The sequence below is a fragment of the Entelurus aequoreus genome, linkage group LG04 (genome assembly GCF_033978785.1).
Source record: "Entelurus aequoreus isolate RoL-2023_Sb linkage group LG04, RoL_Eaeq_v1.1, whole genome shotgun sequence".
Classification (NCBI taxonomy): Eukaryota; Metazoa; Chordata; class Actinopteri; order Syngnathiformes; family Syngnathidae; genus Entelurus; species Entelurus aequoreus.
The window spans coordinates 29832743-29849701 of record NC_084734.1 but is presented as its reverse complement, the minus strand read 5'-3'; the positions used below and the strand labels follow the sequence as shown (position 1 = coordinate 29849701).

General features: G+C 38.0%; 1 protein-coding gene across 3 annotated transcripts in view; it reads right to left on the bottom strand.

The window, feature by feature from the left end:
* The window catches only part of LOC133647794 (DNA repair protein RAD51 homolog 2-like), a 37440-nt gene extending 27669 nt beyond the window's left edge, over positions 1-9771 (bottom strand). For 2 of the 3 annotated variants that reach the window (XR_009825778.1, XM_062043492.1), the window contains exons 1-4: positions 9586-9771; positions 6529-6642; positions 4167-4247; positions 183-287 (exon numbers count right to left, since the gene is read on the bottom strand). Coding sequence is in view for 2 of the 3 variants with exons in the window: in XM_062043492.1 (XP_061899476.1) it covers positions 183-287; positions 4167-4247; positions 6529-6642; positions 9586-9669 (384 nt within the window). In the remaining variant the exon portion in view is untranslated. The remainder of the gene's footprint in view (positions 1-182; positions 288-4166; positions 4248-6528; positions 6643-9585) is intronic. The other variant, XM_062043493.1, reaches the window with a different exon arrangement.
* Positions 9772-16959: the final 7188 nt, after the last annotated feature.

Here is a 16959-nt window from a genome sequence, read left to right as displayed (position 1 = left end):
TTCATAATCTGATTAGTTGACAAATCGTTAAGATAATTGCTGACCAGTCGACTATCAAAATAGTTGTGGGTTGCAGCCCTGACAACCATAACCATTGTTTCCTATGGGAAATATTGTTTCAGTTTTCAAGAGCCCCTCTGGAACAGATTACTAATGAAAACCGAAGTACCACTGTGATGTACCTCAGTGATATTCCCACAGGGAAGGCCTCCCCTCAGCACTTTGTCCAAAGCTGGTAGTGATGTTGAGAAACAAGACTCTGAGTGACGCTTCCACAACTCCAAAGCCTATCAGAAATGATAAAAAACATATACTGTATAACACAAACATATTAATATGTTACTGCTACATGTTGCCCTTTTTTAATTGTTTCCATGAGCAGTGCTTCTAACTGAGAGATATGCATGATTTATGAACTACAATAAACTTCCAGGGAGCAAGGAAGCGAGAAAGCTGCAGACCATTCGATGATGTGAACATGAGGACACACGGTAGTGATCACGGTGCCACTATAAATACTTTGTCTTTGTAAGCGCTTATAATAACAATATCACTAATACTTGGTTAATATTCAAATCACGAAATGTAAACTGAGTATTGTTGGTGGTTTTTGAATGGTATTTATTGAATTTTATGGGCAAAATAGAAGACCTCCCATTGGCTCCGCTATAAGTTGACTTTAATTTGTTTTTTTACAAGTTAGAATGCATTAAAAAAAAAAGATTATGTCGTCATGTCTTTCATCATGATTGTGAACAGTAGGCAAAATTCCAAAAAAAGTTCCCCTTTAATGTTTGCACAGGTTCGCCTTCCTGGCGCAACTTTGGACGGGATTCATACACTCAGCAGGTGTAATATTGCACCACCAGGGTTTAATACAGGAGTCTCAAACGGGCCATCTGCAGGCGCATAGTTTGCAGCCCTCTACCTAATTTAATAGTTTAGGGTAATCGCAGCCTGTATACCCTGGGCAACTAATAGTTAAATATACAGTCGTGGTAAAAAGTTTACATACACTTGTAAAGAACATAATGTTATGGCTGTCTTGAGTTTCCAATAATTTCTACAACTCTTATTTTTTGTGATAGAGTGATTGGAGCACATACTTGTTGGTCACATAAAATATTCATGAAGTTTGGTTCTTTTATGAATTTGTTATTATAATTATTTATTATTATTATGGGTCTACTGAAAATGTGACCAAATCTGCTGGGTCAAAAGTATACATACAGCAATGTTAATATTTGGTTACATGTCCCTTGGCAAGTTTCACTGCAATAAGGCGCTTTTGGTAGCCATCCACAAGCTTCTGCTTGAATTTTTGACTCCTCCTCTTGACAAAATTGTTGCAGTTCAGCTAAATTTGTTGGTTTTCTGACATGGACTTGTTTCTTCAGCATTGTTCACACGTTTAAGTTAGGACTTTGGAAAGGCCATATGTTGAAGAGGTTCATTTAGCCCACTAATGTGTATTTATAAATGGTTGATTTATATAGGCTAGTAAGGTAAAGTTTTGTACCTGACAAGTTTCGGCTATCTTGCTTCTGCAGCCTTCATCAGAGGTGTCACGTGATGTTAGCGTGACGTCATCTGTGACGTGTTATATGGATTGTTCCATCCCACCTGAAGTGGTGGGATGGCGGTGTCACCTGGTGTGCGCTGGGGGTAGGGCATTCTAAAACCTTAATTCTAGCCTGATTTAGCCATTCCTTTACCACTTTTGACGTGTGTTTGGGGTCATTGTCCTGTTGGAACACCCAACTGCACCCAAAACCCAACCTCTGGGATTTTAGGTTTTCCTGAAGAATTTGGAGGTATTGCATTGAAACTTGCCAAGGGACATGTAACCAAATATTACCATTGATGTATGTATACTTTTGACCCAGCAATATTGGTCACATTTTCAGTGGACCCATAATAAATTCATAAAAGAACCAAACTTCATGAATGTTTTTTGTGACAAACAAGTATGTGCTCCAATCACCATCACAAAAAAACAAGAGTTGTAGAAAGTATTGGAAACTCAAGACAGCCATGACAATATGTTCTTTACAAGTGTATGTAAACTTTTGATCGCGACTGTACATTTGCAATATCGAGTCCTGCTAAAAGAATATTGACTACAATAACTTGAATTAAATTGAAGTTTCTCATGGGGAACTTAACATTGTCAAAATATACCATTCTTACAATCAATTTTACATTTATAATGACTGAAGGCAGAGTATAGTTTAGGGCAGACCTGGGCAAATTAAGGCCCGGGGTTCACATGCGGCCCGTTAAGCTTTTCAATCTGGCCCGCCGGACATTCCCAAATTATTTTTTTTAGATCTTTAAGATGGAAAGTGTAGCTGCCATTATGATGTGCAGTGATGTTTTCTAATGACCGTAAGTCTTCAACTATACAAAATATTTCAATGCTTGGAATCTGCGCTTTTGCATGATATACTAGTTAATATGGTCATATAATTAGTTACTATGGTAACCTAATTAGTTACTATGGTCATCTAATTAATTACTATGGTCATCTAATTAGTTACTATGGTAATCTACGTCACAGCAGCTCAGACGAGGCACCAAGCAGTGTGGGCGGGAAGCGTTTCCACAGACGCGGAAGGAGATTTTCACAACAAAGTTCTAAAGCTTAGTGATGTATCCGATGTATCAGATTGTAGGTGGGTTTATTTTGTACCCTTCGCGTTCATATTTCACTGTTTGTTGCATTTTTGTTGCGTTTCACTTCATTGTAAAATATGTCGATCGAAAGGGGGTGTGACATTCATATTTTGTCAATATTCAGTGTTTATCGTTCATAGAAAAATGTAAAATTCCATTACGTTTAAGGCGGTCTGTCATAACGTTTTTAGCATTCAATCAGACATTATTGTGAGGTTTTGTTTGAGTGTTCCTAAAATAGATATACCGGCCCCCAGACACATTTTTTTCTTTAAATGTGGCCCCCGAGTCAAAATAATTGCCCAGGCCTGGTTTAGGGTCACTGTAGCTGATGGTATAAGCAGTTAACAAATTTAGTCATGTGGTTAAAACAAGATTCTGAAGTGAATACTTTGTGTAGCCCGGCCTCCCCCAGACTCTACCTCCATCGGGCCCCAGGTAAATTAACCCCTGAAGAGTTTGTAAATCATTGATTGAAATTTTAACTATTTGTGATTCTCACAGTAATACCAGACAAAGTTGTTTTTTTCAGGCTCAATACGGGATTTATAATTATATTTCTACGTAAGGGACCATTCCCTTTTTCAAAGAACGGTTGGCGGCCCTAGCACCCCCTCAAAGCTATAAAACTAGAGGAAAGGCTGAAGCGTGAAGAGATGGGATGTATGGCTCTTTAAAGGAATTTGTATCTTTAAGAGCTATTCCTTTAAAATAGCTGTTAAAAAAATGTCTCGTTACTAAGTTTTTGGGGGTTTTGTTTTGTTTTTTTAATAAAGGAAACAATCAATTGCATCAGTTATAAGATAAGATGTGGATCAGAAATGTACACAAATAACACACGATTGGTGGAAAATATTCTGAAATATTGGCTATAATTATATATTTTTTATGGTTTCATTGTAAACATTCCATAAGGTGGCGCCATATCCCCATGCTTTGACAGTGACCTCACTAGAGCATTTTAACAATAGAGGGGGAAAATAAATCACAAATTGTAGGTACGAATTAAGTGTATTTATGGATATAAAAAGTATAAATGTAACAGAATAAAAATTAGGAAATAATAAAAATGTGAATGCACAATTGTACAAGTGTAAACTTTAAAGGCCTACTGAAACCCACTACTACCGACCACGCAGTCTGATAGTTTATATATCAATGATGAAATCTTAACATTGCAACACATGCCAATACGGCCGGGTTAACTTATAAAGTGCAATTTTAAATTTCCCGCTAAACTTCCGGTTGAAAACTCCTTTGGATATGACGTATGCGCGTGACGTAGCCAGTAGAACAGAGGTATGGCTCCCCCATTGAGGCCAATACAAATAGCTCTGTTTTCATTTCATAATTCCACAGTATTCTGGACATCTGTGTTGGTGAATCTTTTGCAATTTGTTTAATGAACAATGGAGATTGCAAAGAAGAAAGTTGTAGGTGGGATCGGTGTATTAGCGGCTGGCTGTAGCAACACAACAAGGAGGACTTACTTGGATAGCAGCCGCGCTAGCCGATGCTAGCCGCCAACCGCATCTGTGATCGGGTGAAGTCCTTCGTCGCGCCGTCGATCGCTGGAACGCAGGTGAGCACGTGTGTTGATGAGCAGATGAGGGCTGGCTGGCGTAGGTGGAGCACTAATGTTTTTATCATAGCTCTGTGAGGTCCGGTTGCTAAGTTGCTAAGTTAGCTTCAGCGTCTTTTGCAACAGCATTGTTAAGCTTTGCCAGGCTGATAATTATTAACCGTGTAGTTATATGTTAATGGTTTAATAGTATTGTTGATCTTCTGTCTATCCTTCCAGTCAGGGATTTATTTTGTTTCTATCTGCATTTGAGCCAGATGCTATCACGTTAGCTCAGTAGCTTAAGAGCTTCGTCGATGTATTGTCGTGGAGATAAAAGTCACTGTGAATGTCCATTTCGCGTTCTCGACTCTCATTTTCAAGAGGATATAGTATCCGAGGTGGTTTAAAATACAAATCCGTGATCCACAATAGAAAAAGGAGAGAGTATGGAATCCAATGAGCCAGCTTGTACCTAAGTTACGGTCAGAGCGAAAAAAGATATGTCTTTCACTGCATTCTAATCCGTCACTCTAACGTTCCTCATCAACAAATCTTTCATCCTCGCTCAAATTAATGGGGTAATCGTCGCTTTCTCGGTCCGAATCGCTCTAGCTGCGTTGAAAACAATAGGAAAATATGAGGAGGTGAACAACTGACTACGTCACGCTACTTCCGGTAGGGGCAAGGCTTTTTTTTATCAGAGACCAAAAGTTGCGAACTTTATCGTTGATGTTCTATACTAAATCCTTTCAGCAAAAATATGTCAATATCGCGAAATGATCAAGTATGACACATAGAATGGATCTGCTATCCCCGTTTAAATAAAAAAAATTCATTTCAGTAGGCCTTTAAATACCTATCAGAAAAATTAACCATAAAAGTGAATCCTCCAATCATCAATCCATCCATTCATCCATCCATCTTTTACCGCCTGTCCCTCTAGAAGTCTCGGGGAATCAAAAAAACTTGAAAAATACAATTGAATAGATAAAAAAAGTGTATGTATGTGTGCATGTATATTAGGGGTGTGGGAAAAAATGTATTTTAATTTGAATCGCGATTCTCACGTTGTGCGATTCAGAATCGATTCTCTTTTTTTTTTAAATCTGTTTTTTTTTGTTTTTTTATTATTAAAAATTATTTTTATTTTTTATTATTATTTTTATTTTTTAAATTAATCAATCCAACAAAACAATACACAGCAATACCATAACAATGCAATCCAATTCCAAAACCAAACCCGACCCATTAACACTCAGAACTGCAATAAAAAGAGCAATTGAGGAGACACAAACACGACACAGAACAAACCAAAAGTAGTGAAACAAAAATGAATATTATCAACAACAGTATAAATATTAGTTACAATTTCTACATAGCAGTGATTAAAAATCCCTCATTGACATTATCATTAGACATTTATAAAAATAAAAATAAATGAACACTGTGTCCAATATTTTCACAAAGATAAAATAAGTCATATTTTTGGTTCATTTAATGGTTAAAACAAATTTACATTATTGCAATCAGTTGATAAAACATTGTCCTTTACATATATAAAAGCTTTTTACAAAAATCTACTACTCTGCTTGCATGACAGCAGACTGGGGTAGATCCTGCTGAAATCCTATGTATTGAATGAATAGAGAATCGTTTTGAATCGGGAAAAAAAATCGTTTTTGAATCGAGAATCGTGTTGAATTGAAAAAAAAAAATCGATTTTGAAGCGAATCGTGACCCCAAGAATCGATATTGAATCGAATCGTGGGACACCCAAAGATTCACAGCCCTAATATATATATATATATATATATATATATATATATATATATATATATATATATATATATATATATATATATATATATATATATATATATATATACTATCTATATATATATATATATATATAAATATATATATATATATATAAAATATATATATATATATATATATATATATATATAATTTTTTTATGAAAAAAAAAAAGTTAATCCAAATGCTGCTGTTTCCCCTGACAAATGTTCTAGTCTAGTCGCCAGTCCAATGGGCAATTGCCAACGTTGTATCTGCATGTGCAAAGAAATTGGCTCCCAAACGAACCACTCACAACTGCAAACCAGTTGTCATCGTTCACTTAAAAAAGCCGCTCAAAAGACTTAAGTTGTTTGAGAATGTCACATCTCTATGAATCGTGTCCATGCTAATCTGAAAGAGTATGAACGCAAAGTCTTTCACCTTAAAGGTCACTGACGTAAAGAATATAGTGATGAAGCTTGTGCGCATACCGTAATGGGTGAGGGAGCAATGATTCTGCTCACAGATACCAACATCTCTAAAGCATCCTGGTAACTCAAACCAGCAGCACGCATCACTTCAAAAGGCGAGCGAGACAGCAGTTCCTGAGGGGAAAAAAGATTTATCAGCTAATGTTGACATATCATTTGAACATTTTACAAGGGCAAGACATTTCTAGGGACAATATTATAGAAAGTAAAATTTGATATGCTTTAGAATAGTCAGTGTATTGCTTTTGTAGTAGTGTAGATTTAATGGCACAAAAATCATTGTCATAGGGTCGTGAGAGTTATATTTATTTTCCCATTTCATCTAACTTGGTACACGGGCTCTATCTAATGGTATGCCAAAAATAAAAATAAATAATTGTTTAGTTTCCTCTTGTTAAACACATCGTTACTGTTCAAATTGTGTGTAATAGTTAAAGTAACCATAAACAATACATATACTTGTTAAATATAACCTCTGCCTTTTTTTTAAGAATACTTGAGCCTAAAACACTACTGTATTTTAATGTATGTCATTATGGTGGTACTTGGAAAGCCACGAGTTTTCTGAGGTGGTACTTTGTAAAAAAAATTAAAAAATAAAATGAAAAGTTTGACAATCTCTGATCTAATGAGTCAAAACTTACAACAATCACTTAGTTTGTGCATCGAGCAACGTTTCAGATAGAAATAAGCTTTTTGTTTTTAAAGTCACAAAAAATGTGGGACGTCATATTTTTAAAACATATTTAACAGAACATGAAGTCATTCAATTGCAGGTGTTTCAATTCGTGCCGCCTTCTAAAAAAATGGATGATGTTCCATCCATTTCCTACCGCTTGTCCCTTTTGGGGTTGCGGGGGGTGCTGTTGTTCCCTGGGCTCAAATCATCCATCCACCCAGGTTTGGTTGTTATCATCACTTCAGTCATCAACAATTGAGAACAGAGAAATTGACATTGAAACAGTGTAGGTCTGACTTGGTAGGATATGTACAGCAAGTAGTGGACGGAGAGAGAGAGAGAGAGAGAGAGAGAGAGAGAGAGAGAGAGAGAGAGAGAGAGAGAGAGAGAGAGAGAGAGAGAGAGAGAGAGAGAGAGAGAGAGAGAGAGCAGAAAGCATAAGAAAAAGTATCTACATTTGATTATTTACATTTGATCATTAACAATCCGGGGAGGGTGTTAGTTTAGGGTTGAAGTTGCCTGGAGGTGTACTTTTATTGCGGTTTAGAAGGAGGATAGCAGTGTTTCCCATAAACTGCCAAGATACCTGTGGTGGTGGGGGCGTGGCTATGGGCGTGGCTATGGGCGTGGTCACCATGACATCATCGAGTAATCTGCATAATTTACTACAATGATATGATTTTCTCTAAAAAGGCTCAAAAAATGTATACTTACTAATTAATAATAACAGTTTTGTTTTAAACGTCCATCCATTTTACAATATAATTACAACACTTTATGTACATATTTATATACAGATTTGAACAATAAGTTATTCACTGAAATATATGTATTAATTGTGGTTCTTACAAAAAATATATCTAATAAAAATATAAAAGCTAAAATGGCTCTTAAAGCTCTGCCCCTTTAATTAGTGCATACTAAATAATTTAACTTTAGCCTACTACTACAACCATATTATTTACCAGCAACATAAAGTGAAACAGAGGCAGAGGTGTCCTGCCACAGTCAGTAACAAATAAACAGAAAACAGTAGTGGTGGTAGATAGACACAAAGCTTCATCAAACATCTGATCCACTGAACAAAGAGCTCCAAAAATCTTGATCCTACTCTTCTCTTTTGTAAAGTACATCTGAACAGCCGATATGGGCATCTACATCAACTATATGATTTGCCTGAGAAGCTGGACAGGACAAAAAATTTTTTATTTTTTGTGGCGGCCTTAATTCTTTAGTGGCGGGCCGCCACAAATAAATGAATGTGTGGGAAACACTGGATAGAGATGCCCTTTCTTTTACACCTGTTGGGAGCGCATTCCACGTTGATGTGGCATAGAAAGAGAATGAGTTAAGACCTTTGTTAGTTTGGAACCTGGGTTTAACGTGGTTAGTGGAGCTCCCCCTGGTGTTGTGGTTATGGCGGTCATGTACGTTAAGGAAGTAGTTTGACATGTACTTCAGTATCAGGGAGGTGTAGCGGATTTTATAGACTAGGCTCAGTGCAAGTTGTTTTACTCTGTCCTCCACCCTGAGCCAGCCCACTTTGGAGAAGTGGGTAGGAGTGAGGTGTGATCTGGGGTGGAGGTCTAGAAGTAATCTGACTATCTTGTTCTGGGATGTTTGGAGCTTAGATTTGAGGGTTTTGGAGGTGCTAGGGTACCAGGAGGTGCATGCGTAATCGAAAAAGGGTTGAACGAGAGTTCCCGCCAGAATCCTCGTGGTGCTTTTGTTGACCAGAGAGGAGATTCTATAGAGAAATCTCGTTCGTTGGTTGACCTTTTTGATTACCTTGGTTGCCATTTTATCACAGGAAAGATTAGCCTCTAGAATGGAACCTAGGTAGGTGACCTCATCTTTCCTGGTGATAACAATGTCACCCACTTTTATAGTGAAATCATTGACTTTCTTAAGGTTGATGTGGGACCCAAACAGGATGGATTCCGTTTTACCCAAATGTATGTACGCGGCATTGTACATTTAATATACCGTTATATTAATGTGTAGATGCGTTATAATGTCATACTTATCCATTAAGAGTGGACAGTTAGAGCTGCTTACTGTACTTCCTCACTAGAACTTTATTACACACTTCAACTGCAGGTACAATTTTTACACACGCCAACCAAGTTCACTTCCGGAACAGTGTCTCTCTCAAACCGCCCCCCTCCAACATGCGTTAACTAGGAACATTTACCTAATCATCCCATTCTAACATATATATAAAAAAATGCTTGCTAAAATGTAAGGGTTGTGCTGACTGTAGTGATTTTTTTTAAAAATCTCAGCTACATTGACACAGTGAAGTAGAATAGTAAGCAAATGGAATAAACGTACAATGTACAGTAACACTGACAATGTTGTTTTTGCCTCCAACTTACCTTACAACTTTCTATTTTACTTCGTTTAAGTTGCTGACATAACTCAGGGGACACACCGGCTCGCTTCAGTGCTCGAGACGCCATTGTTAGCTTTTTTTAATTCATCGTACAGAATAAAAAAGGTAAAAAATAAAACTTGGTCGGTTTGTTTTCATTTTGACCGCCACTTGTTCGTGACGAGCTTCTTCTTCGTCTTCTATAACTATGATTTTCTTCTTCTTCTGTACAGTTTTACGGCAGCTGGTATCCATGTATGTTGCATTACTGCCACCTTCAGTTGTATTTTATAATTACATTACAGTCTCTCCTGAGTCCAGTATTATTAAAAAAAATCCCATATTATTTTTCTTCCATTTTCAGCGTCCGCAAGATTCATCAGGCTCTTCAGCGACCCATCCACAGGTGCCAGTACCCTCAGTTTTGCCGTCATAGTCAGTCTTTCAATATTACTTGGTACATTCCATAAAACATGTTCTACTGTTTCTAATACTCTAGTCTACATTGTTCACATTGTTTGGGATTTGTTATATATTGTATATATTATATACAAATATAATATAATATAATAAAATAAGATATCAGTATATATCAGTGAAGCGACTGGGATGAGTATCAGCACCTCCAAGTCTGAGTCCATATGGTTCTCGCCCGGGAAAGGGTGGAGTGCCATCTCCAGGTTGGGGAGGAGATCTTGCCCCAAGTGGAGGAGTTCAAGTACCTAGGAGTCTTGTTCACGAGTGAGGGAAGAGTGGATCGTGAGATCGACAGGCGGTTCGGTGCGGCGTCTTCAGTAATGTGGACGCTGTATCGATCCGTTGTGGTGAAGAAGGAGCTGAGCCGGTCGATCTACATTCCCATCCTCACCTATGGTCCTGAGCTTTGGGTTATGACCAGAGGACAAGATCACGGGTACAAGCGGCCGAAATGAGTTATCTCCACCGGGTGGTGGGACTCTCCCTCAGAGATAGGGTAAGAAGGTCTGTCATCCGGGAGGAGCTCAAAGTAAAGCCGCTGCTCCGCCACATCGAGAGGAGCCAGATGAGGTGGTTCGGGCATCTGCTCAGGATGCCACACGAACGCCTTCCTAGGAAGGTGTTTAGGGCACGTCCGACAGGCAGGAGGCCACGGGGAAGACCCAGGACACGTTGGGAAGACTATGTCTCCCGGCTGGCCTGGGAACGCCTCGGGATCCCCCGGGAGGAGCTGGTCGAAGTGGCTGGGGAGAGGGAAGTTTGGGCTTCTCTGCTTAGGCTGCTGCCCTTGCGAACCGATCTCGGATAAGCGGAAGAAAATGGATGGATCAGTATATATTATATACTGAATGTATAATAGGTAAATATTACATATGTTATAATTTATATTGCTACTATGGTACATTTTTTGTCTACTTTATACCTGCATTATCCTTTCCATCCTTACCCTTTCCATCCTTTGTAACTGAGCTAATGTGGAGGGTTGCTGGTTACTGGGGTTCAATCCCCACCTTCTACCATCCTAGTCACGTCCGTTGTGTCCTTGGGCAAGACACTTCACCCTTGCTCCTGATGGGTGCTGGTTAGCGCCTTGCATGGCAGCTCCCGCCATCAGTGTGTGAATGTGTTTTTTTGATTGATTGATTGAGACTTGTATTAGTAGGTTGCACAGTGAAGTACATATTCCGTACAATTGACCACTAAATGGTAACACCCGAATAAGTTTTTCAACTTGTTTAAGTCGGGGTCCACTTAAATTGATTCATGATACAGATATATACTATCATATATACTATCATCATAATACAGTCATCACACAAGATAATCACAATGAATTATTTACATTATTTACAATCAGGGGTGTGGAGGGGGGGTTAGGATATGGACATCAAGTAGTGGACATAGAGAGAGAGAGAGAGAGAGAGAGAGAGAGAGAGAGAGAGAGAGAGAGAGAGAGAGAGAGAGAGAGAGATCAGAAGGCATAAGAAAAAGTATCTGCATTTGATTGTTTACATTTGATTGTTAGCAATCCGGGGAGGGTGTTAGTTTAGGGTTGTAGCTGCCTGGAGGTGAACTTTTATTGCGGTTTTGAAGGAGGATAGAGATGCCCTTTCTTTTATACCTGTTGGGAACGCATTCCACATTGATGTGGCATAGAAAGAGAATGAGTTAAGACCTTTGTTATTCCGGAATTTGGGTTTAACGTGGTTAGTGGAGCTCCCCCTGGTGTTGTGGTTATGGCGGTCATTTACGTTAAGGAAGTAGTTTGACATGTACTTCGGTATCAGGGAGGTGTAGCGGATTTTATAGACTAGGCTCAGTGCTAGTTGTTTAACTCTGTCCTCCACCTTGAGCCAGCCCACTTTAGAGAAGTGGGTAGGAGTGAGGTGGGATCTGGGGTGGAGGTCTAGCAGTAACCTGACTAGCTTGTTCTGAGATGTTTGGAGTTTAGTTTTGAGTGTGTGTGAATGGGTAAATGTGGAAATACTGTCAAAGCGCTTTGAGTACCTTGAAGGTAGAAAAGCACGATACAAGTATAACCCATTTATCATTTATATAAGTTTAAGTCTAAGTCTAAGTCATTCCTGTAGAGTGTTTCCCAATTAACATTGTTTTATCATTTAAATAGATTTGCCCAATCTTAATTCTGCTCATTACTACTTGGTTTTTCTTTACAATCCCTCTCCATCCTGGAACCCGGACCTGGTTCTGACCAGAAAATGACTGCCTTCCTTTTTCATAATATTCCCAAATTATTTGGCACTGCTGACTAGATCTTTCTTGTTTGCTGTTACTGTTGCTTATCTGCTCTTTCGTTTCCCAATATTCCCACATGAGCAGGTACCCATACAAATACCCCTTATTTTTCTTCTCTCATCATTCTGGAGTGGATACATGTAATTTCATACAATATTCTCTGATGACACTTAACATTTCCTGACTCAATAGTCCAAGGGTCGGCAACCCAAAATGTTGAAAGAGCCATATTGGACCAAAAATACAAAACAAAAATCTGTCTGTAGCTGCAAAAAATTAAAAGCCTTTTATAAGTGTTATAATGAAGGCAACACACGATGTAAGTGTCTATATTAGCTATATTAGCCTACTATGAAAGGCTGACGCAAATCTTTGTTGACAGAAATGTTGTATTTTAATTTTTATTCTACACATTTTTTGCAACATTGGAAATCATTAGTAAAATTGAGGCTTCTCACAGGATGAGATAACTTCTGGAAATTACTGGTTGAGAATGGCCAAAGGTATAGATGTGTGTGTCCAAGTTTAAGGAAACGGCAGGCTGTCTTCTTTTAGTGGATTTATTACAATCTTTGCAGGCTGGGTAATGTTTGCTGTGGTCTGGAACAACATGGAACACAAACAACTATCAGACATGCAGCCAATATTACATACAGATAATGTGTCATGAGACATGCAAATATAAATTAAATACACAGAGTACATAAGTAAAGGAAATTAAATGAGTTTAAATATATAAAATAATATACCTACAAATGAGGCATAATGATGCAATATGTACATACAGCTAGCCTAAATAGAATGTTAGCATCCAGCAAATCAATAAAATCAACAAAGCTCACCTATGTTTGTCTAAGTCTAAGTCTAAGTCTAAGTCTATGTGCATTCACGCACAGCACAAAACGTTTGGTGGACAAAATGAGACAAAGAAGGAGTGGCATAAAACACGTCTTTCTTTGGCAGCATCGGAGAAATTTGAACATGTAAACAAACTACGATGAGTTCAAGGATCTCTGAAATTAGTATGACAAAACGGTGCTTGCCAAATACTCTCATCAGTGATGTTTAATATAAACAGTTGGATTTCTAACACTTATGAAGGTTTGTGTCATGTTTGTTCTCCTACAGAAAATACATTAAAACAAAAAATATACTTTGTCCTTCATCTTTTTCCATTTTCACACATCTCTGAAAATGCCCAGTAAGTCACTAGGGCGGCGCTAAAGAACCGCATGCGGCTCTAGAGCCGCGCGTTGCTGACCCCCGCAATAGTCGTAAGAGCTGAAACAGAATCATTACATATTATTATCGTCTTGCATCCACTTTCTTCAGCCCATTCTAGTGCCATTAACATCGCAAACATTTCAGCTGCATACACACTAATATAATCTGATGTTCTCTTACGACACCCAAATTGGAGATCCGGTACCGATATCGCTTATTTTCTGGGTCCTTGGATCCATCCGTAAAATCTGAATCCAATGAATATACAAACCCCAAAACCAGTGAAGATGGCACATTGTGTAAATCGTAAATAAAAACAAAATACAATGATTTGCAAATCCTTTTCAACCTATATTCAGTTGAATAGACTGCAAAGACAAGATACTTAAGGTTCGAACTGGAAAACTTTGTTATTTTTTGCAAATATTAGCTGATTTGGAATTTGATGCCTGCAACATGTTTCAAAAAAGGCTGGCACAAGTGGCAAAAAAGACTGAGAAAGTTGAGGAATGCTCATCAAACACTTATTTGGAACATCCCACAGGTGAACAGGCTAATTGGGAACAGGTGGGTGCCATGATTGAGTATAAATGCTCAGTCATTCACAAACAAGGATGGGGCGAGGGTCATCACTTTGTGAACAAATGCGTGAGCAAATTGTCGAACAGTTTAAGAACAAAATTTCTCAACGAGCTATTGCAGAGAGATTAGAGATTTCACCATCTACGGCCCGTAATATCATCAAAAGGTTCAGAAAATCTGGAGAAGTTACTGTACGTAACCGATGACATTACGAACCTTCGATCCCTCAGGCGGTACTGCATCAAAAAGCGACATCAGTGTGTAAAGGATATCACCACATGGGCTCAGGAACACTTCAGAAAACCACTGTCAGTAACTACAGTTTGTCGCTACATCTGTAAGTGCAAGTTAAAACTCTACAATGCAAAGCGAAAGCCATTTATCAACAACACCCAGAAACGCTGCCCACTTCACTGGTTTTTGGGTTTTGTATTTGGTTTCAACCAGGTTACAAAACTCACCAACCATATCTGCATTCCTCTTTCTTTGTTTAACTGACAGTAAGTAAGGTCCACTATTCGTTTTCCAAATAGCCATAGATGATGAGTAGGCCACACTACAGTCTCCTCAAACTCTGTTGCCAACACCCATACCCTGAGCTATCTGATTTCCTTTCCAGCCAAAACAGTTTTTTTCAACACTTTCCCTTTCCCAGCATGCCTGAGTCACAACTTTTCCTAGGTGAGACTCTCAATGTCCTCTCAGATAAATCCAAAAAGGGTTAGGGTTAGATTGTCTTCGCTTTACATAGTAGAGTTTTAACTTGCATTTACAGATGTAGCGACAAGCTGTAGTTACTGACAGTGGTTTTCTGAAGTGTTCCTGAGCCCATGTGGTGATATCCTTCACACACTGATGTCGCTTTTTGATGCAGTACCACCTGAGGGATCGAAGGTCCGTAAAACCATCGCTTACGTGAAGTGATTTCTCCAGATTCTCTGAACCTTTTGATGATATTACGGACCGTAGATGGTGGAATCCCTAAATTCCTTGCAATAGCTCATTGAGAAATGTGGTTCTTAAACTGTTCGACAATTTTCTGATGCATTTATTCACAAAGTGGTGACCCTCGCCCCATCCTTGTACGTGAAAGACTGAGCATTTCATGGAAACTGCTTTTATACCCAATCATGGCACCCACCTGTTCCCAATTAGCCTGTTCACCTGTGTAATGTTCCAAATGAGTGTTTGATGAGCATTCCTCATCTTTCTCAGTCTTTTTTGCCACTTGTGCCAGCTTTTTTGAAACATGTTGCAGGCGTCAAATTCCAAATGAGCTAATATATGCAAAAAATAACGTTTTCCAGTTTGAACGTTAAGTATCTTGTCTTTGCAGTCTATTCAATTGAATATAGGTTGAAAAGGATTTGCAAATCATTGTAAACTGTTTTTATTCACGATTTACGTGCCAACTTCACTGGTTTTGGGTTTTGTAGATACAAAAGTTTTTTGAGGAACCCATTGCGCAGATGTTTCATTACGTCGTCAATTCCTGGGGCAGTTTTTTTGTTTTGTTCAGTGAATATTTAAATTCCTCTAGTGTAAAAGGAGCATTCTCAGGTCCATCAAATCAGCTTTTATACAAAATGCTTTGATATTTTCCAATTAAGTTTTCAGTCTGCCTGGATTTTCTTGCTCCTTCAAATTCTCAGAACTGTGAACCTTAGCAAAAGTCTCTGCCAATAATTTAGCCTTCTCTTTATCAGTCACTCTTCCATCATTGAGAACCCATCTTTCTAACCACACCCCATACATGACTTTGATTTTGTTGCAGCAGTGCTGTTTTTACTTTGCAATGGCGCTCTCTACTGCTTTAGTGGATGAATAGCACCACCCCGCCAATACTTTCTATTTCAATGACATTATTTTCCACGTATTGTTTGGGTCTGGATTTATATAAATATTACTTCATAAACAGCTTCCACGAGTTGGACTTTTACATGTTTGGATGGTAATCAGGCGTTATTACCTGGTATAAAAAAATTACAATTATTATTTGATTATTGTAGCCTCAACTCTATGTGGCAATTAAAACTAATACGGTAAAATAAATTATAAAATTAAAAAAATATATTTTCATTTATGAGCGTAATAAAGACAAATACATTAAAGCGCTAAAGAAAAAATATTCAAATTGCTTTGGTGGATTAATTGTAGTAGTGGAAGAAAAAACTGAAATCAGTATGCGGATCAATGAAAACGTCGATACCTATGACTATATTGATATCGAATCGATCATAATTTTTCAGTCCTTTTTTTATACATATTGTGATTTGTTGTTGTTAATATTGTTCATTTGTATATATTGAGTCTTGCGTCCGAATGCAGCTGAGATAGGCTCCAGCACCCCCGCGACCCCCAAAGCGACAAGCGGTAGAAAATGGATGGATGGATGTTTTATTTGTGAATTTTGTAAAGTTAGGGAAATGCGTACTGAAGATGGTTTCCGCTCGTCTTTGCTGTACTTATTTTGCACCACTATAGTAAACTATAGTAAGTTTTTTTTTTTTAAATCAGGGAAAATAAATGTTTGTATTTTGTTGATAGTTTTTGAGCAAAAATACGGTGTTTTTATTTGATTGGTTAACAAGATAGGCTCCAGTACCCCCTGCGACCCCAAAAGGGACAAGCGGTAGAAATTTGGATGGAAATAAAAACAAAATCATTCAATTGCCGTAGAAAAAAAAAAGTTAAAAGAATCAGTATTGGTAAAATAATTAGCTTGCAGTACTTGTTATTTGTATGTATTTATTTTTGTTTATTGAACAATTTACATACAAACATATATTGTCAATGTTATTTGCTTGCAGTACTGAATTGCCCCAAAATGGGAGGCGGG